Consider the following 27,478-nt stretch of genomic DNA (forward strand, 5'->3'; position numbering starts at 1 on the left):
CCTGGCTTTAGCTTGTACTACAGGGCTACAATAATCAAAACAGCATGGTATTGGCAGAAAAACAGACACATAGACCAATGGAATAGAATTGAGAACCCAGAAATAAAACCACATAAATATGGACAGATAATTTTTGACAAAGAAGCTAAAAACATGCAATGGAGGAAAGACAGCCTCTTCAATAAATGGTGCTGGGAGAATTGGATAGCCACGTGCAAAAGAATGAAACTGGACTGCTATCTGTCACCATGTACCAAAATTAATTCAAAATGGATCAAAGACTTAAGCATAAGACCTGACACAATAAACTGCATAGAAGAAAACATAGGTACTAAACTTATGGACCTTGGGTTCAAAGAGCATTTTATGAATTTGACTCCAAAGGCAATGGAAGTAAAAGCTAAAATAAATGAATGGGACTATATGAAACTTAAAAGATTCTGCACAGCAAAGGAAACCATCGACAAAATAAAGAGGCCACCAACTGAATGGGAGAGGATTTTTGCAAACAGTGCCTCCGATAAGGGGCTAATATCCAAAATATACAAGAAACTCAACAACTAAAAAACAAACAACCCAATTGAAAAATGGGCAGAGCACCTGAAGAGACATTTCTCCAAAGAGGACATACAAATGGCAAATAGACATATGAAAAAATGCTCAACATCACTAATCATCAGAGAAATGCAAATAAAAACCACAATGAGATATCACCTCACCCCAGTCAGAATGGCTATCATCAACAAGACAAATAGTAACACGTGTTGGAGAGGCTGTGGAGAAAAGGAACCCTCATACACTGTTGGTGGGAATGCAGACTGGTGCAGCCGTTATGGAAGGCAGTGTGGAGGTTCCTCAAAAAATTACGAATAGAATTACCATATGACCCAGCAATCCCTCTCCTGGGTATCTACCCAAAAAATCTGAAAACATTTATACATAAAGACACGTGTGCTCCAATGTTCATTGCAGCTTTGTTTACGGTGGCCAAGACATGGAAACAACCAAAATGTCCTTCGATAGATGAATGGATAAAGAAGTTGTGGTATATATACACAATGGAATACTATTTGGTGGTAAGAAAAGATGATATAGGAACATTTGTGACAACATGGATGGATCTTGAGAGTATGATGCTAAGCGAAATAAGTCAGACAGAAAAAGCAGAGAACCATATGATTTCACTTATATGTGATATATAAACCAAAAACAACAAAAGAACAAGACAAACAAATGAGAAGCAAATACTCATAGGCACAGACTATAGTTTAATGGTTACCAGAAGGTAAGGGGTGTGGGGGGTGGGAGATGAGGGTAAGGGGGATCAAATATATGGTGATGGAAGGAGAACTGACTCTGGGTGGTGAACACACAATGGGATTTATAGATGATGTAATACAGAATTGTACACCTGAAATCTATGTAATTTTACTAACAATTGTCATCCCAATAAAGTGAAAAAAAAGAAAAAAGTATGGACCATGCAAAGGTGGTGGGGAAACAGTCAATAAAAATTATACCTAAGAAACCTCAAACTTTGGATGGACTTACTAAACAAATACTTTAAACCAATTATTGTAAATATGTTCAAAGAACTAAATAAAACCATGGTTAAAGAATTAAAGGATGGTATGATAATGATATCTTACCCATAGAGACTATCAATAAAGAGATAAAAATTGTGGAAAGGAACCAAAATAGAAATTATGGAGCTGAAAAGTACATTAACTGAAATTAAAAGTTCAGTAAAGGGAATTAATAGCAGGTTTGAGCAGGCAGAAGAGAGAATCAGCAAACTTGAAAGATAAATCAATTGAGATTATCAAGTCTGAGGCACAAAAAGAAAAATTAATGAAGAAAAATGAAAAGACCCTAGAGCCCTGTATGACAACACCAAGCATACCAACATATACATAAGAGAAATACTAGAAGGAAAGGAGAGAGAGAGAAAGGGACAGAAAGAATATTTGAAGGAATAATATTTTTAAAATCCCAAATTTGATGCAAAATGTTAATTTATACATCCAAGACACTTAAGAAAATCTTAGAAGGATAAACTCAAATATATCTATACCCAGACACAACAAAATCAAACTGTCAAGAGATAAAGTCAATAGAAGAATTTTGAAAGCAATAAGAGAGAAGCAAGTCATCACCTAAAGTATATCTTCAATAAGATTAATAGTTAATATTTTATCAGAAACCATGTAGGCCAGAAGGCAGTTGTATGACATACTCAAAGTCCTGAAAGACTGTCAACCATGAATTCTATATCCAGAAAGAGTATCCCTCAGAACTGAAGAAAAAATTTATTAAGACATTCCCAGATAAATGAAACAGAGAATTTATCACCAGCAGACCTGACCTACAAGAAATACTAAAGGGAGTTCTTCATCTTGAAATAGAAGGACACTAGACAATAACTCAAATACATATATAAAAAAAATAAAGGAAGTGAATAATGATAAGGAAATGGAGATGGTGAGGATGGGTAACAAAAATTCTGATTGTGAAAAAGAGAATAATAGTTCCTGGAGGAGATGTGAGGTTAAGGAAATGTTATGGCATTCTTTTTAAATTTTTAGTAAGCATATTTAAGAGACAGTCGGAAAAAGAAGTTGGATGTACAAGAGAAGGATTAATAAATTCTTAAGAAAGCTGGAATCCAAAACAAAGGTAGAGGGTTAGCTTTTTGTAAGAGGTAGGACAGCTTCTTGACTTAAATAGGAGGAAAGGAGGTCAGGGAGTGGCAAATGAAGGTAAGTTTATATGTGTTTTCAGGAAGATGTAGGAGCTCCTAATTGGCTTGTATTTTTCTCTGTAAAGTAGGAGGTATGGTCAACTGCTGAGAGTGGACAGTAGGAGAGGGTCAGAGTTGAGGAGAGTGCAGGAAATGTGAAAGTCATATGGAACAATTATGTATGAGCTGTCCAGAAAAACATATCTAGGTGTTCTGGCAATACTCAGTGTCCATCTGAGATTGGTGACCAAAAATTATTGCATAATCAATTTTCCCCCTTGTGTAATGTTCTCCAGGACCTCTGGTGTTGGCATAAACACAGAAAATATTTGAGTTTTCTCAGAGTGCTGTGAAAAGACAGAAGTACACATAATTGAAAAACATAACAAGAGATATTGGCCATAGTGCTATTGAAATGATGACCCACTAAATCTAAGCTGGATCAGAGTGTGGCAAAAGACAGAAGAGTATTGATAGATTAACAACTGAAACAAGTGAAGGGGTGAGGGTCCTGGAAGTACCAATAAGATGGAAGAATAGTAGGAAGTAGGTAAAGAACCAGCAAAGTGAGGGTGTGGCTTTCACCAACTGGGTTATTTGAATGAATAATTTTGAAAATAGAGCAGTTATAGATACTGCCAGGGTTAAGGTGTGTCTGTGAGAGTGGGTGACTTCAGGTAGAATGGAAGCAAAAGTCATTGCAGAAGTGAAGCTTAAGAAACTGAGAGGTGAAAGACTGAAATCACTAAGGATGGTCATAGCAAATCTTGGGCTCTGCTCAGCAGAGACAGGTACCATCTTTCAGGTAAATGGCGCATCTAAACACTACGTTTTCTCTTGCTCTTGTACATACTGCCAACCTGGGTGCTTTAGTCTCAGCCAGCACCATCCATCTGGGCTGTGTCCATGAAGGATGGATCATATTTGGACTCCTAGGCTACATTCTTTCTGTTTCCTGTTAGATGTCACCTTTAGTTAGGGGCAGATGTTGCTGGCTCCCAGTGGGAGCTCTGTTCCTGAGAAGGGTGGCGCTTAGGTCCCACTTAGAGGCTGCAAACTCAGAGCAAGGCTCTGTGGCTAAGTCTGGAACACCTCCTGCCTTCCTACCTGGGGACAGAGAGCCTGCATGTGGTCAAAATATCCCTCAAGGGCATCACATGTGCCCCTGAGGTGCATGGATGAAATGCCCTTGCCCACTGTATGGCCTAGACTGAACAGAGGGGCCCGTCAGGAGAGCTCACATTGCCTGGGACTGAGCTGCACCTCAAAGGCAGGTTCTGTCCTCTCCCTTCCAGGGATGAGTTAGAAAGAGACCCAGACCCGGATGTCAGTAATTTCTAAGTGAAGTGAGATCTGCTCAGAGGGACTAGCTGTCCCCTGTGGAGTTCTGAGGCCTAAAAGTTGGGGGCTAGGATAGTAGTTTAAAAAGCACCTGTGAGCCTGTCATCCCAGAAGTGGAGTACTCATACCTGCCAGCAAACGGTGGTGCATGGGCAGAGACAACGAGCAGAAAATCCCAAGCCATGCCCGGTACTTAGTGGGTATCCAGTGTACTCACCGTAGTTAATACTACATGGAGATCAGCCACGGACACAGCTCATCTGCACATAAACCCACAGAGGTGCAATTACTGTCCCTATTTTGCAGATGGAGAAAGTGAAGAACAGAGATATTAAGGAATGTAAATGGCAGTGCTGGGGTCCAATCCTCTCCAGAGCATGTTCTCTTAACTGCAACACTTAGTGTCTGAGCCCCTGACGTTCTCTGGTCAGAATCAGCTCTCCCCTCTTCCTATGTCAGATCTCAGCAGGGCCCCAAGACTTCATTTTCAGTCTGGTCTCTTCCATTTAGCTATCACTCCCCACACCTGCATGACATAGATATTGGGATCCTCATGGTTATTTTGTGGAGGGATGAGCTGGGTTGGTGGGAATGGTCAGTTGTGTTTTGCCACTAGCTGGAGGCAGGAATTGGGTGGTCCTTGGGTGGCCTGCACAGCTGCCCCGTCGGAGCTCACCAAGCACAGGGAAACGTCCCCCGTGTCCTGTGCAGAGCCGCATCCTGAACCACGGGCCTCTCCTGGTCTGTGCAGCGAGGACACACGTCTCCGAGAGGCCTGCACTTTTCATGCTCTTTGGATTTTTTTTCCAGGCTTTGGAATGTGACTTTGTCAGTGCCAACCTCCACCACTGGATAGACCTCATTTTTGGGTACAAGCAGCAGGGACCGGCCGCAGTGGAGGCTGTGAATACCTTCCACCCCTACTTCTATGGCGACAAAATAGACCTCAGCAGTATCGGTGACCCCCTGATCAGAAACACCATCCTGGGGTTTGTCAGCAACTTTGGACAGGTGCCCAAACAGGTACAGCGTGCCACGTCCTTTGTCTTCCTTTCTCAACACAGTGTATGCAGTGTGAGCTTGGGAGGGAGAGAGTGAGGACATATGTCCTGGGATGGGAGCAAGAAAGAGGGCTAGAGAGGCCAAATCATCTCTGATCATCTTCCTGTGCCTTCAATGTCAAGGCTTCACCCTCACGTGATGCTGATGATGACACCGGTGGTGAAGACGCCATTAATGATAAGGATGAAGGCCGCATTCATCTGTGATGTATATGATAGACACTGTGATAATTCACAGGACTTAGTTCTTTACATGTATCTACACTCTAGGGTTGTTGTGAAGGTCCGATGAGTTAAGACATCAGGGCTCAGAAGTGCCTGAAATATGATTAGCACTCAACAAATGTTAGTTAGCAGTGTGATTACTTCACTGAGCCCTCTTATAAGCTCTGTGTACAGGAATTATTCTTTTACAGATGAGGAAACGGAGGCTCAGAGTGGCTACATGAATAGTTTGCCTACTATTGCAGCATTAGCAGGTGAGAGGCAGAGCTCTAGCTCCATCTGGACGGCTCTACAGCCCGTGTCACATTGTCACCGCGCTGAGGGCATCTCAGTCCTGCCTCCTGGCCCCGGTGAAATGGCAGGGATCGCACATGAGCCTTTTTCTCCGTTGGCTCCATCCGCCACCAGGATAGTCAGGTGGCACACCCTGACGAATGGTGTGCAGAGTTTGCTGTTTATTAATTGAGTGTAGCTCTCTTGATCTCACACTTCAGTTCAATGTAGAGAAGTTTTGCCCCTGAGCAGCCATCTGGGGTCCCGGCCTGGCAGTCAGGAGTCACCCTGGGAAAGGAGTGCAGAAGCCCAGCCAGTTCCAGAACCACCCTGGGCAATGGCCCTCCCCACATGTCACCGTGAGGACTGGACAGGCTCATCTCGGTCAGTGCAAAACTAGCAACATCTTTTCTGCCTGGTCTTACGTGGCAGGCTCGTGTTTGCCCAGCTCCCAGTAAGGGAAATGTGAAAAGGCCTGACGGGGACTGGAAAAATGGATGGCACCTCCAAATGTGGGTTTGCCCAGGGAAGGCTTTGTAGAAAGGAGAGAATTTTAGGAAAGAAGCTTGAGTATCCTAATGGTCTCATTTCTTTCATTAAAAAAAAAAATAATAATAATAATACAAATAAAGCACTTAAATACTTCAGAAGAGCAGCCGACACCTTCCGGCTGTGTCCTGTGTTATACACTCACAGTCCTTGCCCACTGCAAAAATGTTTTTACATCTGTGTGATTGTGGAGCACACACAATTTTAGATTCTGATTTTACTTCATGATGTTTTGTGTGAGCTTTGAAAAACATTTCTAAATAATTATCAGAATTAGAATTCTTCATGCAGTCCCAGCCTGAAGATAAGATTAAAATGTTTCAGGGCTGTGCACTGTCCCATCAAAACTGTTCCCGATGGAGTGTAACAGGGACCCGGGGCTTCAGCATTCTGCTGTGGGGAAAGAATGGTACTTATTTAATGTTCGTTCTGACTTCTGTTTCCAACGATCACCCACCCATCTTTACTCGATGGTTCAGCATCTGATGGAGAGCTGCAACAGCCAAGGCTGCTCTGACTCCCCCAGCTGCCTGCTGACCTTCCACCTCCCCACCCGCTCAGGGTACCCAGAAATATGCCCCCTGGCTGGAGAAAGAAGCCCAGCATGGGACAGTCAGGAGGGCTGGGGATGGTGGAGGGCTGGAGCTGGCCTCTGGCTCAGCAGCAAGGAGTCCACGTGGCTTTGCACTTCATGCTTTGCCCAGCTATGCAAAAAGTTTGGTGTTAGGGACAATTTGACACTAGAGATCTAAGAAAAATGAAAATAAGAAAGGCTACTGCTAATGGGGTTTGCCCACGCTCTTCAGAATATTTAAATGGATGCTATTAGAGAATTCTTTGCAGGATGTGCCTGCAGAGAGTGTAAAGAAAATGGAAAACACGAACAATAGCTTAAGCAAATGAAGAGAGACATGTGATCTGGGTTGGGGAGATGGCCATTCCGACCCCATGATATGAGAGACAGCTCTTGAGGTCATCCTTTCTCCATGCAACTTGGTGAAGAAGACAAATTTGGCAGCCAGGAAGGGTATGACTGCCAGTCCTGCACTGTGACGCTGAGAAAGTAGCCGCCCCTCTCTGAGCCCTAAGCCCCTTACCTGTAACATCTGAGGGTTGAACTAGATGGTTTTGTTTATGCTGATTATGCTCACCTAGGTCAGGAGCAAGCCCAGCTGGGCATGACCGAGAGCAGAGGGGCAGCTGAGACTTGCATGGGGACGACTCCTCTGGCCGTCTGCCCCTAATGACCTGTGCAGTGTGTGTCTGTCCCCTCTCCTCTCCAGCTCTTTACTAAACCTCACCCGGCCAGGACCACTGCAGGGAAGCCTTCCTCTGGAAAGGATGTCTCCGCACCTGCGAGCCTGCCCGGCCACCCACAGCCCTTTTCCCACAGCCTGCAGTCCTTGCGGCCCTCGCACGTCACAGTCAAAGGTGAATACCTTGCCATTCTTAGCTTCGTTCCCTGTCCCACAGTTGTCCCTTCAGTGACTGGTGTTCCTCTGGAGCTTCAAGGGCATAGACTTCGGCAGGGGCTTGGTGTCTGACTGTGTCGCAAGTCACAGCAGGAATCTGGGGAGCCCCCTGCTCTGTCCAGACCACTTTCCAAGGAGTCAAGTGTCTAGGACGACCTCTGTCAGCTCCTGACTGCTGAAAACCCACCTGTCTGTGTGTCTGTCTGAGACACACACCTCTTCTCTTTCATGTGCACACACACGCACACACACCCCTCTCTTTGTCTTTCTCTCTCTCCACACACACACACACACACACACACACACACACACACACACACCTCTTCTCACCTCCAAAGCCTAATAGGAAAGTCCCAGGTTTCCCAAGGGAGGGTTTCAGCCTCCTGTCCTTGGTACCTGATGCCACTGTTGCCCCTGAGCTCCTGGGTGGGCCTGTAGCCAGTGGCCGAGAGCATGTCCCCTGGGCAGATGGCCTGGGTGTGAGTTCCAGTCCTGACACTTCCTAGAGAAGCTGTGTGTGTGAATTCTGATGTCTGTGCCACCCTGGGGCATGCACTGCTTTTGGGAAATCCCACTGCATGGAACATTCTGATCCCAAGGAATATAACATCAGATTTGTTGCAGTCTTTTCCCTTTGAAGTTCAAGAATAGTGTCCTTGGCACACCCAGTCCTGTTAGATATGGTGCCTGGGAGGGGCTGGGAGGACAGAGCTCTCCAAGGCTCCTATGGTTTTGTGCCCTACAAGCCTCCACTCCTCCTCCCCTGCCACGAGCCCTTAAGAGACACAGAAAACCTGCATGGCCACACACTGAATGTATGTGCTAAGTTAGGGGAAGAACTGAGGGCCAGGGGACCAGCGCAGGGCCAGGGTCTAACGCGGCCCCTGGAGTGAGGCCTGGGTGAGAGGTGCCGGGGCGAGCAGCCCCTGCCTGTGTTTTGCCAAGTCTGACTTGCCTGCCCCTAGCTCCGCCTGGGCCCAGATAAAGTGGGTGCTGTGCTTTGCCATGTGAGCTCCACCATACTGACTGGGGAGCAGATATGTACCTTTTCTCTCTAGGCTCAGAGTCCCCCAAAGGTGCCATCGGCCACATCGTCCCCACTGAGAAGACCATCTTGGCGGTGGAGAAGAATAAGGTGCTGCTGCCTCCTCTCTGGAACAGGACCTTCAGCTGGGGCTTTGATGACTTCAGCTGCTGCCTGGGCAACTACGGCTCTGATAAGGTGAGCAGGCCCGGGGAGCAGGCTCAGCACAGGGCCTCAGCTTCTCTCACTTGGGGCAGAGGTGGGCCAGAGATGGGTGAGCCCAGGGCAGGCACAGCCGCCCATGGCCCACGTCCCCCACGTGTCTGTGCCCTAGCCCGGGCGTGAGAGGGTTTGTATGACTGTGCCAAGAGACCTCGTGGGCCAAGCCTCTAACCACTTTCCAAGGAGTCAAGTTAGTAATTTAGCAGTGCATGATGTCACCACCACAGTGGTCTCTGCACTGAGCCCACTCAGATTCTCAGTCTGGGTGCGAAGTCCTGGGTGGGTGGGGGTTGCTTCTCCAGCCCTGGTCGTGGCTTAGTCTCAGAGAACACATACTGAGTATTCAACGGTGCCAGAAGCAAGCCATGTGGTTACTCGTCCTGTACCCCTGCTTTCAGCCATCCAGCTCTCTCACCTTCTGGATGTGGCCCTGGCCGCCTCCCTGCCTCCCTTCCTACCTTTGCTCCCCTCCCACTAACCCTTCACCCCATCCTATAGCGTGGCATGAATCCACTGCCCATCATGCTCTCATTGTGCTCACAGGAGTTTCACAGGGTCCCCATAACTGCTTGCTCGCTTGTTTCTCCCCATCTGTTAGAGTATGAGCTCCTTGGGGACAGGCCTGGGGTGACCTGGATTTTGTCACTAGGGCCAGGCTCCTGAACAAGTGACATGTTCACAGTTCATGGGCAGGCAGCGGCATCCGGACCTGCCTGTGTCCCTCTGTCATGCTGGCCTGGGCTCCCAGCCCTGTGCTGGCTTTGGTACCCACGCTCATCCTACTTATCTTACACAGGTCCTGATGACATTTGAGAACCTGGCTGCCTGGGGACACTGTCTGTGTGCTGTGTGCCCATCCCCCACAACAATAGTCACCTCTGGCTCCAGCGCCGTCGTGTGTGTATGGGAGCTCAGCATGGCTAAGGGCCGCCCAAGAGGCCTGCACCTCAAGGAGGTATGGTGCGTCCAGCAGCCGGGTGGCTTGGGTAGGTGTGGTACATCGGGCAGGTACAGTGTCCTAGCATGCCCCACCTCTCTGACCTCAAGACAGAGAACATAGTGAGGCACTGAGGGTGGCATATGGCTCTGTGTCATTCAGAGCACCATTTCATGCCCACAGGTGGCTTTAACAAGTGTACAGAGCAGGTACCTCCGTGGGGACCCACACATCAGTGATGTCACTTCCACATCAGTGCCAGTGACGCTGGTTTCCTGGAACTAGAGAACATGTTTGAGTATTTGCCATGGACACTTTTATGTGGATGGCCTCCCTTTACCTTCTCAACAGCCCTATAAAATAGGGACTGTTATCATCCCTACTTTATTGGAGAGATAAAAGGTGCAAGGAAGTTAGTTAAATGATTCATTCCAAATCACACAGCCAGGAGATGAAAGACAGTTTCAGAGCAGGAGAGGTTGTGCAGGAGCAGAGCGAAGCTGGGGCGGGCAGATGCCGCCGCTGGTCCCGCCTCGCTGCTGCTCGTGGTGACAAACGGGGCTAGTCACTGTTTACTGAAGACTCTGCACTTAATCTAATCTTGTAAAGCAGATATTATTAGCCCCCTTTCAGAACGGAGGCTCCGAAATATCGAGTTCGCATTTTAATCTAGGTTTGTCTAACTTTAAACCCCATGCTTTCTCCCTATGCACCCCTGAACTTGCCCAAGAATATCATGAGGGGACACTTCCAACTCTAAATGCAATTTCTTTTTACATCTGTTTTGTAGTTAGTCATATAACCCCAAAATAACAAGAAACAAAATTAGTCATATAAAACTCACCACCGACCAGATTTCCAAAACTGAACCTATTTCACTGGAACCGATACTGGGTTTCTCTGGGTGTTTCCCAGCCACCCCAGCACACATGTGGTGTGCAGTGGCACTCGTAAACATAAGGGAGCTGATTAGTTCTGCAGAGGTGGTGGCACTTGTGGGGAGGCAGCTGTGTAGGTCAAGTGCAGTCTGTCTTCCCCAGACTCTCAGAGAAGTCCTCCAAAGCCAGGCTTGGAGCTCCTGCCTCGCCATGTTGCTCCTGTCCATCAATTGCTGTGTCAGGGGGCTGGGTTTTTATTTTGGACCTGAGTGAAGAGACTGCTTTATTCTGTAGGGTGCCCCGCTTTCCCAGGGTTCACTCTGGGGATAGTGCGAGGTCCAGCCTGACGCCAAAACCAGACTTTGTGAGCTGGAGAAAGGGCCCTCCCACTGCTGCTCCAAGGTTCTGTTCAGTAGTGGTGATGCTTCATCAAAGCCTCGTACTGACGGCATACAAATTCAATTTATCATCTCTCCATGCTCCAAATCAAGAGGAAAAGGAATGGAGATTCCACATGCTCTTATACCCTAGGCAAAATAAAAACCTTTATCATTTACCTACAGAGGCTGACATGGCTTGGGGGATCCCCCAGACCACCAGCTGCTCAGTGAGGAGGGCCTGTCCCCAACTTGTAGACAGATAAGTCATCATTAAATAGCTTCATAAACAGTTTTTGAAAGTATTTTATTTTAAAAGATATTACAACATTAAAGATAAATTTCAAACTCACTTCAAATTCACTCTATAATCCCTATGAAAGTTTTCATTGTTTCATATTAACACCCCAGACATACATGTTTATGCCATTCTGATCGTCGTGTAGATATGTTTATTCTTTCACCAGCCTATCAAATTGTTTCTGCTTTTCTACATTCTCTATAATTTACATTTAAATTGTTCTATATTATTTCATTTCCATAAAATCACATTTCAATTGTTTTATTATGTCAGCGCAGTTTCATAAACTGTTTCTTCAAAAACTAAACAATTATATTGCTTCCAAGTTTTAACTATTTTAAATAGTGCAGTGGAAAACATCCTATATAGATTGCTGCTTGCTTCTGATTAGTTGTTTCCCTAAAATAAAGTTTAAGAAGTAGAATTATGGAGTGGTGACATAATGCTTTCTATAATGGCTCTATCGCTTTATGGTGCCACCATCACTTCATTGGGAGGACCCATCTCACCACACCATATCCAACATGAAGAATTATTTTCAGAGGTTTTTATTTTATTTTTGCTACTTTAGTTGGGTATAAGATGATATAATGAAGTTATTTTTGCTGGCCACATAGAGAGGTATTATTCTGAGAAACAAAAGAGCTGGTTAAGAAGACATTTGAAACTGCTGTCCCCCTTGTCTGATTTCCCAGGCCTTTCAGATGCTGACTGCCCCCTGGTGCTTTAGTTTAGGCCACAAGCACCTGATGCCCAGGGCTGCAGACTGGTCCTCTGGTCCCCAGTGCTTCCCCTGCAGGGAGTAGCAGACATAGCTCCATTAACGGACAGGAGGCACAGGTGCTGGAACTCGGAGCTTCTTTCTCTGAACCCCCAGCCCTGACTCCCAGGCCCCTCGCCTGCATTCTTGGGAGTCACCATGTGCCCTGTGGTTAGAGCCTTAGTCATCAGACAGTTCATTCTGGGAAGAAATGAGAAAGCTCGTGTCGAATCTTCTGCTTTCCTCTATTCGTTTAGACAGTTTCCATTCGCCCAAGATGACCTGAATCTTCCTTCGTGGGTTACACCCAGAACCATGCCAGCACCATCTGGTTGTTGCCACGTTAGGTTCCACTGAGGACACTGAGGACAAACGGGAATCTGAAGCAGAACTTTTCATTGCTGTGATTAGGCAAAGTGACCGTTTTGACAAATGACGCCCAGCCTCAGTGACCCAAGTTAGTGAGCAGTAGTCTGTCCTGAAGGTAGAGGTTTACCATTAGGTAGGTGAGCCAGGCTGCTCATCATCAGGACCCTTCTCTGGCTGATTCCAGGGGCGAAAGGCACCTGTGTGTACAGTAGCTCTCAGATCAGGCTTACCGGGAGCCTCTGGGACTGTTATGATGGAAACCACACCGTTGCCAGTAGCATTTGGCCAAGCAGGCTGTCCCAGCCCCTCAGGAATGTGTCCCCAGGAAGCAAGGCCTCTGACCAGATGTGGACACATAATCATCCATGCTCTGGGCCAGACCCTGCACAGGCCAACTTGAGGGCCAAGACTTAGGCCTGAGTCACCCGCTGCCACATGGCCAGATTGGCTGTGAACCCAGACCCCCCAGATTTGAAAAGTTACATCCTTTTAACTATGACGTGACCTCCCTGCTGTCTTCCCAGTTTAGATTCCAGGGAGGGGCATGTATATGTCTGAGGTTCCCTTAGTGTGATGCCCAAACTTGAGTGTGCATGAAAATTCCCTGGAGGGTTTGTGGAAACCCAGGTTCAGGGTCCCCTCCCCCAGAGTTTCTGATTCAGTAAGTCTGGGATAGGGCCCAAGAATTTGCATTTCTAACAAGTTCCTAGATGATGATTGTGTGGCAGGTTGGGACTCCACACATTGTAAATCAGCGCCCTTGCATATTAATAGTAGTGTTTGCTATTTCGGGATGAGAGACAAATACAGGGGGTACAGAGTACAAGAGCGCTGCTGTTCACTGCCTGGTTATGATAAAAGGACACTGGTTCTCCCCAGCTCGGCCTCAATCCTGGAGACAGATGAAATTGAAAGGCAGCCATGGGTGCGCGCGCACACACACACACACACACCACAGGATTTAAAATCACCGATCACTCCAAACCTGTTTGCTCATCTGGGGCCCAACAGTAAAAGGGAGGGCAGATTATCTCACCAAGTAGCTGTATTGATGATCCTGCTCAGAAATTCTGTGTCTGTCTCCCATCCCCAGGCCTTGTATGGACACACACAGGCTGTCACATGCCTGGCAGCATCAGTGACCTTCAGCCTCCTGGTGAGTGGCTCCCAAGACTGCACCTGCATCCTGTGGGACCTGGACCTCCTCACCTACGTGGCTCGCCTGCCTGCCCACCGGGAGGGTGTATCTGCCATTGCCATCAGTGACATCTCGGTGAGGCCCCTCTTTCTCAATGTCTGCATCCTCCACATGTCTGTGAGCCTGGGTAATGGCATGGTGTCTGTAGAGGAAAGCCATGGGTAGAGAGATGCTGACCATCCCAGAATGCTGAGAGGGCCCCAAATATGTGGAACATTCTCTACACAGGCAGAGTGGAGCCATTAATACATGCAGCATCTGGGTCTAGATTTTATTTTTTGCTTCCTTCGTTTTTCTCCTTCAGGGTGGTGAGAGTAGTGGGAGATTTATGTTCTGGCATGGGCACCAGAGAGTTGGGACAAGAAGTTGGCTTTGGTGAGGGATCTACTGGGCTTAACTAATTCAGCTTGTTGACTGCAAATCAGTGTTGACTCAGTAGGTACCTCTGCTCTCCATGACAGGAAGTGCTTCCACTTGTCCCTCCATGATGGCTATCAAAGTTGAGCTTATCAGGAGTGTGTGTGTGTGTGTGTGTGTGTGTGTGTGTGTGTGGTGTCTATGAGAGATAGAGTTAAAGAAATACACATGTAAATCTTAGCGTGGAGTTTCTCCCAGTCTGGAATCAGCATCATCGGGCATGGGGTCCCCTGAGGATGCAGAGGCTCTGCCTTTGCTCATAGAAAACTCCAGGGGCCCAGGGTATGGACAGAATGGGAAAGGGGATCATAGGAGGAGGAGGGAGATGGAGGAGCCTCCTGGTGCCAACTATGGCTGAAAATAATGCTCCAGATAGGCTTGAGTCCAAAATGAATGTTACCTGGGCAGATGGAGGATGGAGGATAGATTGGTGGATGAATGGAGGATGGAAGGATGGATAGATGAATGGATGGATGGATGGATGGATGGATGGATGGATGGCTAGATGGATGGATGGATGGACTGAAGGATGCATGGGTCAATGGATGACAGGTGGTTAGATGGATGGATAAATAGATATGTGGGTGGCTGGATATTGGGATGAACTAGTAGGTGAATAGATAGATGGGTAGATGGAAAATGGATGGATGAATGGAAGGATGGTGGGTGAATAGATGAATGGGTGAATGTATTGGGAAGGCACTAATCCCTGATCTGGGAGAACATAAAACCCATAAAGAATGATATCCCCAGACCCGAAAGAAGATTTATAACAGGACAACAATTTATTGATCTCAACTTGTCCTGGAGCCAACTTTGTTCACCAAGTACCTGCTGGGCCCAGTGCTTGATGCTGGGCAGACATGGCCCCTGGCCTCAGGCAGACTGTGCCAAACAATTCAGGAAGGGACAGGCTGGAGCCCAACCCAGGGAGCCTGGGGAGACACAGAGCTCCCTACATCCCTTCTGTGGTTAACACAAGGCTCAAAGGCATGGTTCCAGCTGGCTTTGTGAGTCCCTGTGATGGTGGCAACTACTCAACTGGGCACAAAAATAGAAAAGACTTGAGGAGCAAACACTCTGGATATAAACATTTCTGAAGATACAATGGGGAAATTTCTCCTCAGAAATTCCCTCCAAAGGGACATTGTCCAATTTTATGAGCCACATGCTGTCTTTTGAAGCTCAGTACTCTGCCCTCCACCAGGTGAAGCCCAAAGCTTCTTGGGAACAGGCCTGGCTAGTCAGGTATAGGCCCTGTGTCTAGAGCCAGGGGTGCTCTCCAAGACAGGTGTTCTGTGCCAGTCAGTATACTGCCAGAAAGAGGGGTGTGGGAAAGGAGTCAGGAATACACAGCCAGTCAGCTTGTGTGGGAAAAGCCATATCCAAACATATGATTGCAGTGGGAAAGGAGCCAGGAATACACAGTGGTGTGAAAGCACAGCAGACCTATAGGTCAGCTGGGAAGAAGCAGATGACTTAAGGGGTCTTGAAGTACCTAGGTTAGTCTTCAGAAGGTGGCAGAGGGTACTTGCGTGTACAAAATGAGTGGTTGAACAAGTGGCCAATGGGCTGGAGTGACCCCAGCTTGGAGTGAAGCCAGCTCTCACTGCTGCAGGGCACCATTGTCTCCTGTGCGGGAGCCCACTTGTCCCTATGGAATGTCAATGGACAACCCCTGGCCAGCATCACCACAGCCTGGGGCCCAGAAGGAGCCATAACCTGCTGCTGCATGATGGAGGGCCCGGCATGGGACATGAGCCACGTCATCATCACTGGAAGTCAAGATGGCATAGTCCGGGTAGGTGTGTCTTGGGCAGAATGAGTGTGTGGTACAAGAATTGTGTTCATCTTCATTTGCTTACTTCCTCCAAGGGTCCAAGGCTGCATTTGAGACGATCTCAGACAAGGTTCCCACAGCAAGTGAGGGCAAAGGCAAGCCTTTTCCTAGGAAAAAAGTAAATAAATAAAAAAATCATACATATAATTTTATACATACTTACACTCATCTAATGAAATAAACACTTTTATCACAAGATGTGAAAGTTGAATGGTCAAATGCATAAGAATATAGCCCTGTGCTGAATAGAGATGTTTGGACCATCCATTCATCCATCCATCCACTAATCCATCTACCCATCCAACCACTTGTCTCTCTATCTACCCATCCATCCATCCATCCATCCATCCATCCATCCATCCATCCATCCATCCATCCACCTACCGTGTTTCCCCGAAAATAAGACCTAGCTGGACAATCAGCTCTAATGTGTCTTTTGGAGTAAAAATTAATGTAAAATCCAGTCTTGTTCTACTATAATATAAGACCGGGTCTATAATATAATAATATAATATAATTAATATAATATAATATAATACCGGATCTTATATTAATTTTTGCTCCAAAAGACGCGTTAGAGCTGATTGTCTGGCTAGGTCTTATTTTTGGGGAAATAGGGTACCTATTTATCTCTCTCTTTCCTTACTTCCTCCCTTCTTTCTATTCTTCTTTCCTTCTATCCATACATCTATTCTTACATACACCCTTCCACCCATACATCCATGAATCTATCCACCCACCCAACTATTTGTCCCTCCAACTATCCCTCTGGCTATCCATACAGCATTCCTTGAACTTTGGCTCTGTGCCAAGCATTTCATGCAAGCCACAGGGAACGCAGAGAGTAATGATAAACAGGGCATTGTCCTCAAAATACTCATATTCTAGAAGAGAAAACAAACAGAAAATACACGTATGTGGTTCATGCTATGATTAGGACAATCAAAGAGGGTCGTGGATCCTCTGAGGAGGACAATGGAGAGGGAAATCAAGAAGAGAAGGAAAAAGAGACATTGAGGTGGAAGGAATCGGAGGGGAAGAACAAAATGCAGGTAATTTTTTTGACACTGACAGAAAGGATAAAGGAATGAGTAAAAATAAGGACTAATTAACAGTCTTACTCAAAAACTCTCAATTGAATTCCACAGTTTATAAAATGAACTGTTAATTGAATACTACCAAGTATGCACATGGAATTCTACAAGAATTTATGAAATTGTGCTGTATGCCAAAACAGGTCAAACTTACCTTGCCCTCCAGGGGCCTCTACACTTAAAGTCTCAGAATAATCATAGAGGTGATGCTTCAGGAAGCAGAATGGGTAACATGGTGGGGAGTCCAAGAGGAGAATGGATTTATTTCCAAGGGAGAGACATCAGAGGAGGTGGCATTTCAGCTGAGTCCTAAGGATAAGACAAGTCAAAGAGTATGGGGGAGGCCGTGCAGGCTGAGAGGCCAGAGTGCATGGATAGGAGAGAAAAGGCTAAGGAGGGGCCCCTGAGAAATCCCCTTCAGCGCCCCATCTGTGAGCTGTGAGGGGCACAGGGTCTCTGCAGAGAGCAGGGTGTCCTGGGCTGGCCGGATGTGAGGCGATCATGAAGAGCTGGGCTTGGTGGGGTATGGTCCACACTGTGGGTCAGTCAGAGCAGCCTGGGCTGGCTGGGCAGCAGGTACATTTCTGTCATGGGTACACCCAGCATGAGTGAGAGTCTTTCGTGTACTCAGCAGTCATTCATTCTGCCTGGTAACTGAGCTCCTGTTAGGGCCCAGTGCTGTGTAGACCTGGTGCGGAGCTCCTAGAAGCATTTAAGTGGAGACTGGTCCTTGTCCTTAAGTCACACAAAGTACAGACTCAGCAAGTGAGAAGCCAGATGTGGTCAGCCTGAGGGCACTCACATGCCTTGGGACCAAGGGCCAGACACAGAGGATGGGGAGGCCCAGCTGCTGAGTGGTGAGGGAGGCCTCCAGGGATGGTGGCAAGATGCACTAGCTGAGTAAAATGGTAATGAACTGGCTCCTGGTAAGGTAAGGCGTGGAGGAGAGATGCACTATGGACACAGGTGGGGAGGGGGCTCATCCAGGCTGCACTTGGGCTTGGCTAAACCTCTGTGCAGGGAAGCTGGAGCCTAAGTAACCTATTCCAGGGAATACATTAACATCGGAAGTGAAAGGCCACCATGTCCCCACCCCTTCCCTCAGAGTCCCCCAGGTATGAGGGAATGTGATAGGCCCTGAGCCTGAAGACAGAATCATTCCCCCAGCCAATGGTGTTTTCTCTTGTCCTGGCAGATTTGGAAGACTGAGGATGTGAAGATGTCTGGTGCTGGGCGGACATCAGCAGAGGAGCCCTCAGCTCAGCCTCCAAGCCCCCGAGGTAACCGCCGTGCTAGGGGGGTGTGAGCATCCTTGCCTATTCAGCCCTACCTCTCCTCTCTCCATCTCGGCCCAGAGCCTAGGGAGTCTCAGGGGGATGTTGCCAGGTGTTGGGGGACAGGAGCACGTTTTACTGCGAGCTGCTAGTGGATTGTGAAGAAGCACAGAAAGCTCTGTTGAGTTCTAGCCTCAACCTGCACGGGCCAGTTAGCTCGGGGTGCTCTTTGGATGTGTGAACAGTGGTGGTGGTGATTGTCAGGGTCTCCTGAGCGTCAGGAGAGGGACACACCTCACAGAACTTGGTTTAAGTCTCTCCATATGCCTGGATGACTCTTTGATGCTAAAGTCCCTAGCCTGGGGCCTGGGTACAACTAGCTACTTACCTGGACAGCCAGGTGCAGACAGGAGCAGGGAGAGGCCTTGCTATATCCCGGTGAGAGGAAGTGGTTCCACAGGCCCCAGCCTACCCTCATGATCCTGGCTTAACCCACCCACCTCCTTAGGGAAAGATTGGAGGCTGTTAGAATTCCCATGTCTAACAAGTCCCCAGGTGAGTCTTGGTGTGCCCCAAAGTAAGAGAAGCACTGTTGTAGAGCAGAGCTCTCTTGGGTTGTGGAAGATGGGGACTGATGTAAGAACATCTGTTCTCCTTCTGCCATCACAACCACCTCCACATGGCTGTCAGGACAGAGCTGTGAGGGGCAGAGCTGACCATGAGCAGTTCCACTGAGCACATGCACTCTCTCATTCTCCATGGCAACCCTATGAATTACGGATTACTATGACACCCATATGACTGATAAGGAAACTGAGGCTCAGAGAGGTTCAGTAACTTGCCCAAAGTTACCTAGAAGCATATTACTACTATCATTCTCACTTCTTCACCAGAGCAGACGTGACCACTGCCAGGATAACCTCAATCGCAAATAATACCATGTAATCGTGTCACCACCCCCACCAGACCATCTTCTCCACAGTGAGCACAGGCACAAATCTCACCATCAAAGCTATCACCTCCTTTTCTTCTCACCTCCCAATGCCCCACCACCACCACCTCCAGGGCAGCCAACCTTTCATGAAGTGAGAATTCTGTCATCCCAGACCCATGGTCAACCACTGCAGACAATTTTACAGATTGCTGAGCGCTGCCTTCTGAAAAGAGTAGCCATTTTCCGTAAATTCATTTGTAAAATGGACTCCACACCTCCTTGATTCATCTAGTCACTGATTCATGGATTCTTTCTTCACACAAGCACACACAGACATTTGCTTAGCCCCTGCTAGGTCCCAGGATGTACATTGGAACCCCTTCCTTCAAGACAGCACCACCTGGGAGTCCTCATCCACAATCTGGACTGACCCAGACAGGTGACCTCACAAGGATCTGCAACCACATTCAGTTCACTGGTCATAGATCTCCTGGGTCCTTTAGGGCCACAAGGAGTCAGCTTATCTCCGTGTAAAAGGCAAGATGCTGAGGCTTCTGCTTCTAAGGAACTCACAGCTCTTCCTTAGAGATCAGGACCCAAAAGCCTTCCCTTATTCACACCTATTTGGAAGAGCTAGCACGGGTTCTTATTCCCCAGACTGCTTCTGAAGCAGCTCTGCGGTGTACCTGCACGAGAACACACCACTTCAGTCTAGGGCCCAACTGCCCACTTCTGAAGCTCTCAGTGTCCAATAAGCGGAAGTCATGAGCTCAGCCAATGGTTGATGAATGGATGTCCAAGCAAAAATGCTGGCTGGCTGGGTAGGTGGGTGGAGGAAGGGACAGATGAACAAAGGGCACCTCAGGGACATCCCACTGGCTCTGGAAGTGCCAGTGGATTCATGGGCTTCTTCTCAGGATCAAAAGGTGTAGTGGCTGTGTTCACTGGTGATGGGGTCTAGTGAGGTGAGAAGTGAGATGAAAAGCAGGAAACAAGGCTCTAGACCCAGCTCTGTCCATAGCAACTTCTCTGGCCCTGTTTCCCCTCTGTCAAGTGGAGGTATTTCCTGTCCACGCTACCTTGCAGTGAGCTGATGACAGAAAAATGATGGACGCAGACAAGACCATACTCAGTAAAATGCAGGTCATTATTATAATTTTCTCAGACTTCTAAGAGACTGCTCCCCTAACATACTGGCTGATGATATTGGGGAACTTACAAGATAGCTTCAGGCCAACGGGAGCCCCAGGTGCACGTGCTCCCCCTGCTGTTTGTCCTTACCTGAGGTTGCCACTGCCCCATAGAATTAACCGCCACGGTTGTGGTTACAGTTCACAGGAGGATTAGGATGAAATGACAGGAGGGCACAGAGATAGTCATAAAAATCAGATTGAGCCACAGTTTATAGTTAACAAATCCATGTGCAGAAATACAAACCTGAGTCAGTGGAGGTCTTGTTCTCATAATATTGCTCAAAACTGTTTTGTTGGAGAGGGACCGGTATCGGGCCACGTGGGTATCTGCATATGTGTCCTCTGGTTGTGCATATTACTCCATCCTTCAAGTGTCATAAGGGGCAAGAAAGGAGGTCTTTGAAGATATCAAGGATACTGCATTGTATGTGCATGTAATCTAACTTCTGCACGGAATTCGTTTGTCATTTGCAGCAGGACCAACCCATAGATTTGGGCTCAGTCTGGTACATAAAAAAGCCCTGCGGTTTCCCAGTTGAGTATTTTCCAGGAACCATCCCATAGATTTGGGCTCAATTTGGTACATAAAAAGTGCTGGTTGTTTGGACTTTTTCACAAACACACAATGCACCTGCATTTCCTGGTGCACAGGCCTGTCTACACACACAAGGGGCCACTTGGGATTGCCGGGGCAGCCACATCGTCCCTGCCCTCACTCCAACCAAGTGACTTCGCAGGGATGTCTCTCCATCTCACCCTCCACATTGAAGGAATTACTGTCTGTCCCCAAATGTAGTCATTAAAATGAGTGAAGTAACAATCATTGAGTTATATTTTTTGAAAAAACATTCTCAGCATTTAATTATTGGTTGTGGCGTGAGAGGATTTAGATAAGTTGATAATGCCGACTTTATGTAATTTATTTTTACTAGGCAATTATAGGCTGCATTACATCCTGGAAGCAAGGTATTGTGGGGCATCTTATTAAGCATAAAGCCAGTAAACACTGATGAACAATTTTGCTGAACTAGGCATGCAATTTAGAAAGCAATAATACACAAATCCAATTTGGTACACAATGGATACCGCAGCACGTCAGCACATGTAACTATCACAGCCTGCAAATTAAATTGGGACGGTCCTTTTTGCAACAGCACAGGCCAAGATTAAATATATTTCCCCCCTCAATTTAACAAGTTGCTGACCACAAATATAAATATGTGTGTATGTGTTTTTGGCCCCATGTGTGGATGTACACGTGCATGTGTGTGAAGCCTCTTGGGTTTTCTAACTATGCTCTCATATGCTCCCCACAGGTTACAGGTGGGAGAAGAATCTAGCCCTGTGCAGAGAGCTGGACATCAGCGTTGCTTTGACAGGGAAGCCCAGTAAGACCAGCCCTGCAGTGACCGCTCTGGCCATATACAGGTAATGATGGCTTGGCTTCTCCAGGCCTCCAGGAGAGGGCGCTGTGGCCACCCCTAGGAAAGTCCAGGGCCTTGGCTCAGGGTGGCCTCACTATAGGGACCAGGAGGGTCCACCAGGCACAAGATTCAGGCGAGGTGGCCATGTATGGCCCTAGGAAATGTTTCTTAACACACACATGTTCTTGCTCTCTCTCGTTGAATATCCGTGAATTCATAAAGAAATTCAAAATGTAGCAGTATATTGCTTTGTAATTTAATCTTAGAGGACCCTTTCCTGAGGTCCACTGCAGACTGTAACATTTGAGGTGATGGTTATCCTACATACAGAAAAGGCCTTTTGAGGTCTCTAAGCCAATGTGGAATAGTAAAGTATCAGCTGCTACACACGGGTCCGGCTGTATCTCTCACAGGACCAGAGACTCCTGGAGATTCCAGAAAGAAAAAGTCAAGGCCTCACCCTGCCCTGAAGCCTGGCTTCTTGGAACATTCCCTCAGTGCTTTGGGAGCCACAACCTCAGAGTTCAAAAGATCCCCCCAGGTCAAAACATTCCCCAGTTCTCCTCTCCCTCTGCCTGCCCCAGGTGGAGGCCAGGTTCAGGCTCCTTCGGGTCCTGGACTGAACCTTCCATGTTGCATTTTCCTGAGTGCCTGCTGGGATAAGCGGGACTCACAGACTTGCATCTAAAACTCCTGTCTATTCTTTCTCTTCCCAAGAAACCAGACCAAACTCCTGGTTGGCGATGAGAAGGGGAGAATATTCTGCTGGTCTGCAGAAGGGTAGGAAGAAAGAGACAGCGGAGGCCTTGGCATAGCAGCTGTGGGCAACTGGGTGCAAAGGAAACCGCAGGGCCTCCCCTCCTCATGGCCCCTGAGGACAGGGCTGGCTAGCCATCAGAACTCCACACCCTGAGCCCTTGCTCTGGCCCATGGGACTTTGGTCTCAGATTATATAAGGATGCGCTTTACAAAATGGGTAAGAGTTCACATGGGGGCCTGCACACTGGAAGCCGAGACTCGCTGAAGCCACATGTACACGAAATCACACACAACTCACCTTTTCAAAGTGTTACTGCACTGAAGAAAAAAAAACATCGAGTCTCTTACTGGAAACTAATAGGAAGTATTGTATTGTCTTTATTTTATTAAAGCCACTATTTTCCAAATGCAAGAACTCTTGACTTTAAATCGCCACCCTTTTCCACTCAGGTATTCACATCTCTAGTCTTAGAAGGGCAGGAAGCCCTCAGGAAAGCTCGCCCTCCTTCAGAGTGTTTCTCAGCCTCCTTGCAATCTGGCTCCTCCCCTTGTCTTGGCAGCCTTGCAGGGCTTCATGGGGAGTGAGGGGCCACACTCAGAAGCCCAGTTTCTGTGGCTGAGGCACAGGACAGGAACATGAGGCTGCCCACTACAGTCATAAGGAATTCAGCCTGGGGACACCCGCCCGGGCCTACTTGCCTCCAGTCCACAGCCCACAGCAGGTGGTGGTGGGTCCCAGCCAGGCTCAGGCTCAGCAAGGTTTTCCCAGGGCCCATCCTTACATGGAGGTCACGGGCTGAAGTCCACATGCTGGTTGTGAGCTGGAGCTCATCCTGGGAAAATCTGGATTGCTTTTTGACTTTTGTTGTTCATCTGAAAATGCAGGGCAGGTAGGTAGTTAGCCCTTTGAGGAACTCCAGTACCTCCCAGTTGTTGGGCACTGAAGTCCTCACCCTCACTCTAATGTCTTCTCCCCAACACCGCCTTTCAGAACTCCTTTCATTTCAGAAGGAAATGAACTCAAACTCAGGAGGGGACACAGTGACATTGGGTGGCTAAGCTCCTCAGTGTCACCTCCCAACCTAGAGCTTTCCTTCAGGGAATCGTAATCACTTCCCTATTTCTGTAAGCCCTGCAGAGGCTCCCATGACTGACCCCACCCAATTTAGCTCAGGCCCAGGGATGGCAAGAAAATGAACTTGGTGTCACATGGTCTGTGTCATCTGGCCTCCAGGGCGCAGTGAGTCAATTTAAAGATGAAAGAAAGCAGAAGTGGGGTGCATCTGTGTCCAAAACAGGGAGTGAGGGGAGGTTAGGAAACCGTGATCTATCTGTAAACTTTGAGGTCTTTGCAAAGGAGAAGATGGAGCCACATCTCAGGTCCACGGCTCCAACCCCTCGGTTAGAGGGCTGACCCCGGGGCCGAGGGTCACCGCCTCCTGCACTGTCTGCGTGCGCTATTAGCAGACAGCCCATCTGCAGTCTCCTGGTCCGTTGGGGGCTGCACTGGAGGACCATTGATTGAAGAGCAGAGAGTACCACCCCCCAGGAAAGCCAAGAGGCAGGGTCATAAATATCAAAGCTGGGCCTGTTGTCATGTTTCAAAACACGATTCACAGCATTTGTCCAGGGCTGAAAGGTCTGCTGGCCCAAAGGCTGTCTTGGGCACATTCATTCAAAAAGCATTTCCTAAGCACTGCGTTTTGCTTCTCCACATCATGGGGAAAATGGTGGATGGTGTCGGGTCTTGTTGCTGGGGTCTGTGCAAACAAATGTGACTTGCAGCGAAGAGCTAAAGGGAGAGACATCTCATGCCCTGAGGAAGACACAGTGGCCTCTGGCTGTGTTCCTTTGCTCGCCACCATAACATAGGACCACAGGCTAGGTGGCTTCAACAACAGTAAGTTTTCTCACAGTTCTTGAGGCTGGAATTCTGAGATGAAGGTGTCAGCAGGGTTGTTTTTTTCTAATTCTTCTCCTTGACTTGTAGATGGACATCTTCTCCCTGTGTCCTCACATGTCTTTCCTTTATAACTGACTGTGTCCATAGTTCTTCTTTTTATAAGGGTACCAGTCAGAATGGATTAGGTCCCACCCTAATGATGTCATTTTAACTTAATTACCTCCTTAAACATGCTATCTTCCAATATGGTCACATCCTGAGTTACTGGGAATTAGAACTTCTACAAATGAAGTTTAGAGGGACACAATTCTCCCCATAACACTGGCTGAAGGAGGGGGCCCTGGAGCAAGATCTGGGAGGACAGCTATAACTTGGCCTTGTTGAGGTAGAGAGTAGAGTATTACAGGGAAAGAGGGCAGCATTGGCAAAGACAGAGGACACATGGGGCTGGAGGTAGAAAGAACACATGGGCAAAGATGGAGGGCAAGTGGAGGCTGGGAGGAAGAGAGGCTGTTACTCTGAGCCTGTGGGTGCTTGAGGCTTGTGACAAGGCAGGACGAACGGAAGTGAGGGGGCACAGATGGACCGTCTATCCCATGGAGCTGTATTTCCAGGGTCCAGCTCGCAGAAGATGCTCCACAAGTGTTCCTGAAGCATATGGATGTGGATGAATGAATGAACCATGGTGGCAGACATTTCAGAGTTACTGGTTCTGAGAGTGAAAAACATCTCTGAGTGATGGCAGGTGCAGGCACACCCATCCATGGGTGCAGAGAAGCGAAATGAAGTGAAGAGATTTGAGGGACAGGTAGGGTTTTGTGGTCTGGGCACAGAAGGTGGCTGGGGATGATGCTAGCAGCCTGGCATGAGCTAGTTGACACCATCCATGGAGCTGGGAGCAGTGGAGGCATCTGGGGGAGCAGGAGAGGACAGTGGGCAGAATGCCCCGAGGAGGAGGCAGAGGGCGAGTAGAGAAGAAAGGCTCACTGTTAGGGTGCTCCAGTGTCAGGGAAGGTTTGGTGACTGCCTGGTGGCAGCCTCTCTCCTTGTAGCACCAAAGAATGGCCTGGCATTTCACCAGGGCCTCTGGGCGCTCCTCTAGGACCAGCTTTCCATTACCTGGAGGAGGAAAGCTGCCCTGCACACAAATCTTCACGGAGCAGGAATACCCAGGGCCCTCGCTGCCAACCTCACCCCATTGTGGGTTCCAGTGGGGTTAGGAACAGAGTCTGCCAGCAGGACAAACCGAGCAGGTCCAGGGTGGGGGCAAGGAGAGGAGCCCCAGGTGCAGGTCCCGAGTCTAAAGGCTCTCGGCAGCTCAGGGCACAGGAGGCTCCTGCTGGCCTCAGTATTTCAGAAGCAGCCAGTGGGGGCTGGGGTCTCTGATGGTTGCCAGTGATGGAGGGAAGTCTGGGGCAGAGGCCTGGGGGGCAGGGGATGGAGGGAGAAAGCAGGCTCGGCACCAAGGCCCCCGCAGAGGGGGAGCCGGGGCAGAAGCCGGGAGCTCTGACTGCCTGCGTTGAGGAGCGACAGCTACATGGATGCAGGCCTGCCAGCATCCCAAGTCCAGTGGAGTTCAGGAGACCTCAGAGCCTGAGCTGTGCCGAGCTGTGTAGCCACAGCTTGGTATCTGGAGAGCCCTGTGAAGACAGGTACCTGCAGTGAGGGTCACGGATCAAAGCAGTGCCCGGAGTGGGGGGTGGGGGGCAAGTATCCTGAGCCCCACTCCCAGCATCCCCACTTTCTGCCACCATCAACCTCAGTTTATGTAAAATCCAGTCTGTAAAATCAGATCCCATTTTCTACCTGATGGCTTGTCGTAAAATCATATCTGTTTATTTATGGAGAGAGGAAGCAAATGATAAACTGCCTGTCCCGGATACAATGCAGTCTTTCAACATATCACTTATCATTCACTCACCAGTAATTCTTCTTGCTGATCCAAGCCCTGTGCCAGGCTCTGGGGACAGAGAAACATTTTGCCTACATGCGGAGAAACCCCCTGCCTGGGCTGGGGACGTGGCCGGAGCAGGAGGCTCACACAGGGTGGCAGTGCTTCAGGAGTGTCCAGAACACAGCACGTGCTCAGGCTCCCAGTCCCGCCCACAGAACCTGGGTCCACTCACTAGAGCAGAAGCCACAGTCTGAGTGTGTAACCACCTCCTGGTGATGCTGACGTGGCCCCAGGGCCTCCACTTGGAGATACTCTGGAGTAGACAGTGACAGGACAGGGTGATGATGGAGGCATTTGCCTACTGCTGCCCACCCTGCAGTCTCAGGACAGGTGAGGGGCTCCCCAGGCCTCAGGGCTCAGGGACACCCGATTCCACTCACTCTCACCAGCTCAGCCTGAGGCCGTCGCCAGGCCCAGCTCTCTGCCAGCTGAGCGCCTCCTCATCACAACTTAGTAACTGTGAGCCGGTCTCCACCCAGACTCACCACTGTGATGACTGAGGAGCCCTGCCCACGTCCATCGGCATTGCAGCAGGCATTGCTCCCATCCTGGGAAGGACTCAGCTATCCTCACCGTTCCGCACAAATGCTGCTTTCCTGCCGGCCATCATGGTCATGCCCACCCTGGCCTCCCTGTGTGCTCTGGCCTCCGGGGCGGGAAGTCCGGGCCCTGAAGCCACTGGGGACAACAACTGCCTCCCTGAGCTCTGCCAGCAGCTGGAGCCGAGTCCTGAGAGCCTGGCCCCGGGGCCTGCAGAGAACTCAGGACTGGATTTGACCACATTAACATGCAGCCAAGCAGGGTACGTTTGGGGAGAAATAGGCTCTTCATATGAAACTCCTGATGAAATTTGTTTAGCATAAAATCAAATCCGTCTAAGGCCAAATCAGTTTTGCTTTAGTAAGTTCTGGGGACACATGACAGGCCGTGATCCCGTGTGTGTGTGGTGTGTGTACGCG

General features: G+C 48.4%; 1 protein-coding gene across 4 annotated transcripts in view; it reads left to right on the top strand.

The window, feature by feature from the left end:
- Positions 1-23,083, top strand: part of WDFY4 (WDFY family member 4) — a 324,112-nt gene extending 301,029 nt beyond the window's left edge. For 2 of the 4 annotated variants that reach the window (XM_074337248.1, XM_074337249.1), the window contains 9 exons: positions 4,892-5,104; positions 7,473-7,620; positions 8,699-8,883; positions 9,704-9,862; positions 13,623-13,802; positions 15,763-15,945; positions 18,274-18,358; positions 21,796-21,907; positions 22,317-22,603. In XM_074337248.1, the coding sequence (XP_074193349.1) occupies positions 4,892-5,104; positions 7,473-7,620; positions 8,699-8,883; positions 9,704-9,862; positions 13,623-13,802; positions 15,763-15,945; positions 18,274-18,358; positions 21,796-21,907; positions 22,317-22,566 (1,515 nt within the window). In that variant the 3' untranslated portion in view covers positions 22,567-22,603. The other 2 variants (XM_074337250.1, XM_019730128.2) reach the window with 2 other exon arrangements.
- Positions 23,084-27,478: the final 4,395 nt, after the last annotated feature.

Source organism: Rhinolophus sinicus, linkage group LG07 (genome assembly GCF_036562045.2).
Source record: "Rhinolophus sinicus isolate RSC01 linkage group LG07, ASM3656204v1, whole genome shotgun sequence".
NCBI lineage: Eukaryota > Metazoa > Chordata > Mammalia > Chiroptera > Rhinolophidae > Rhinolophus > Rhinolophus sinicus.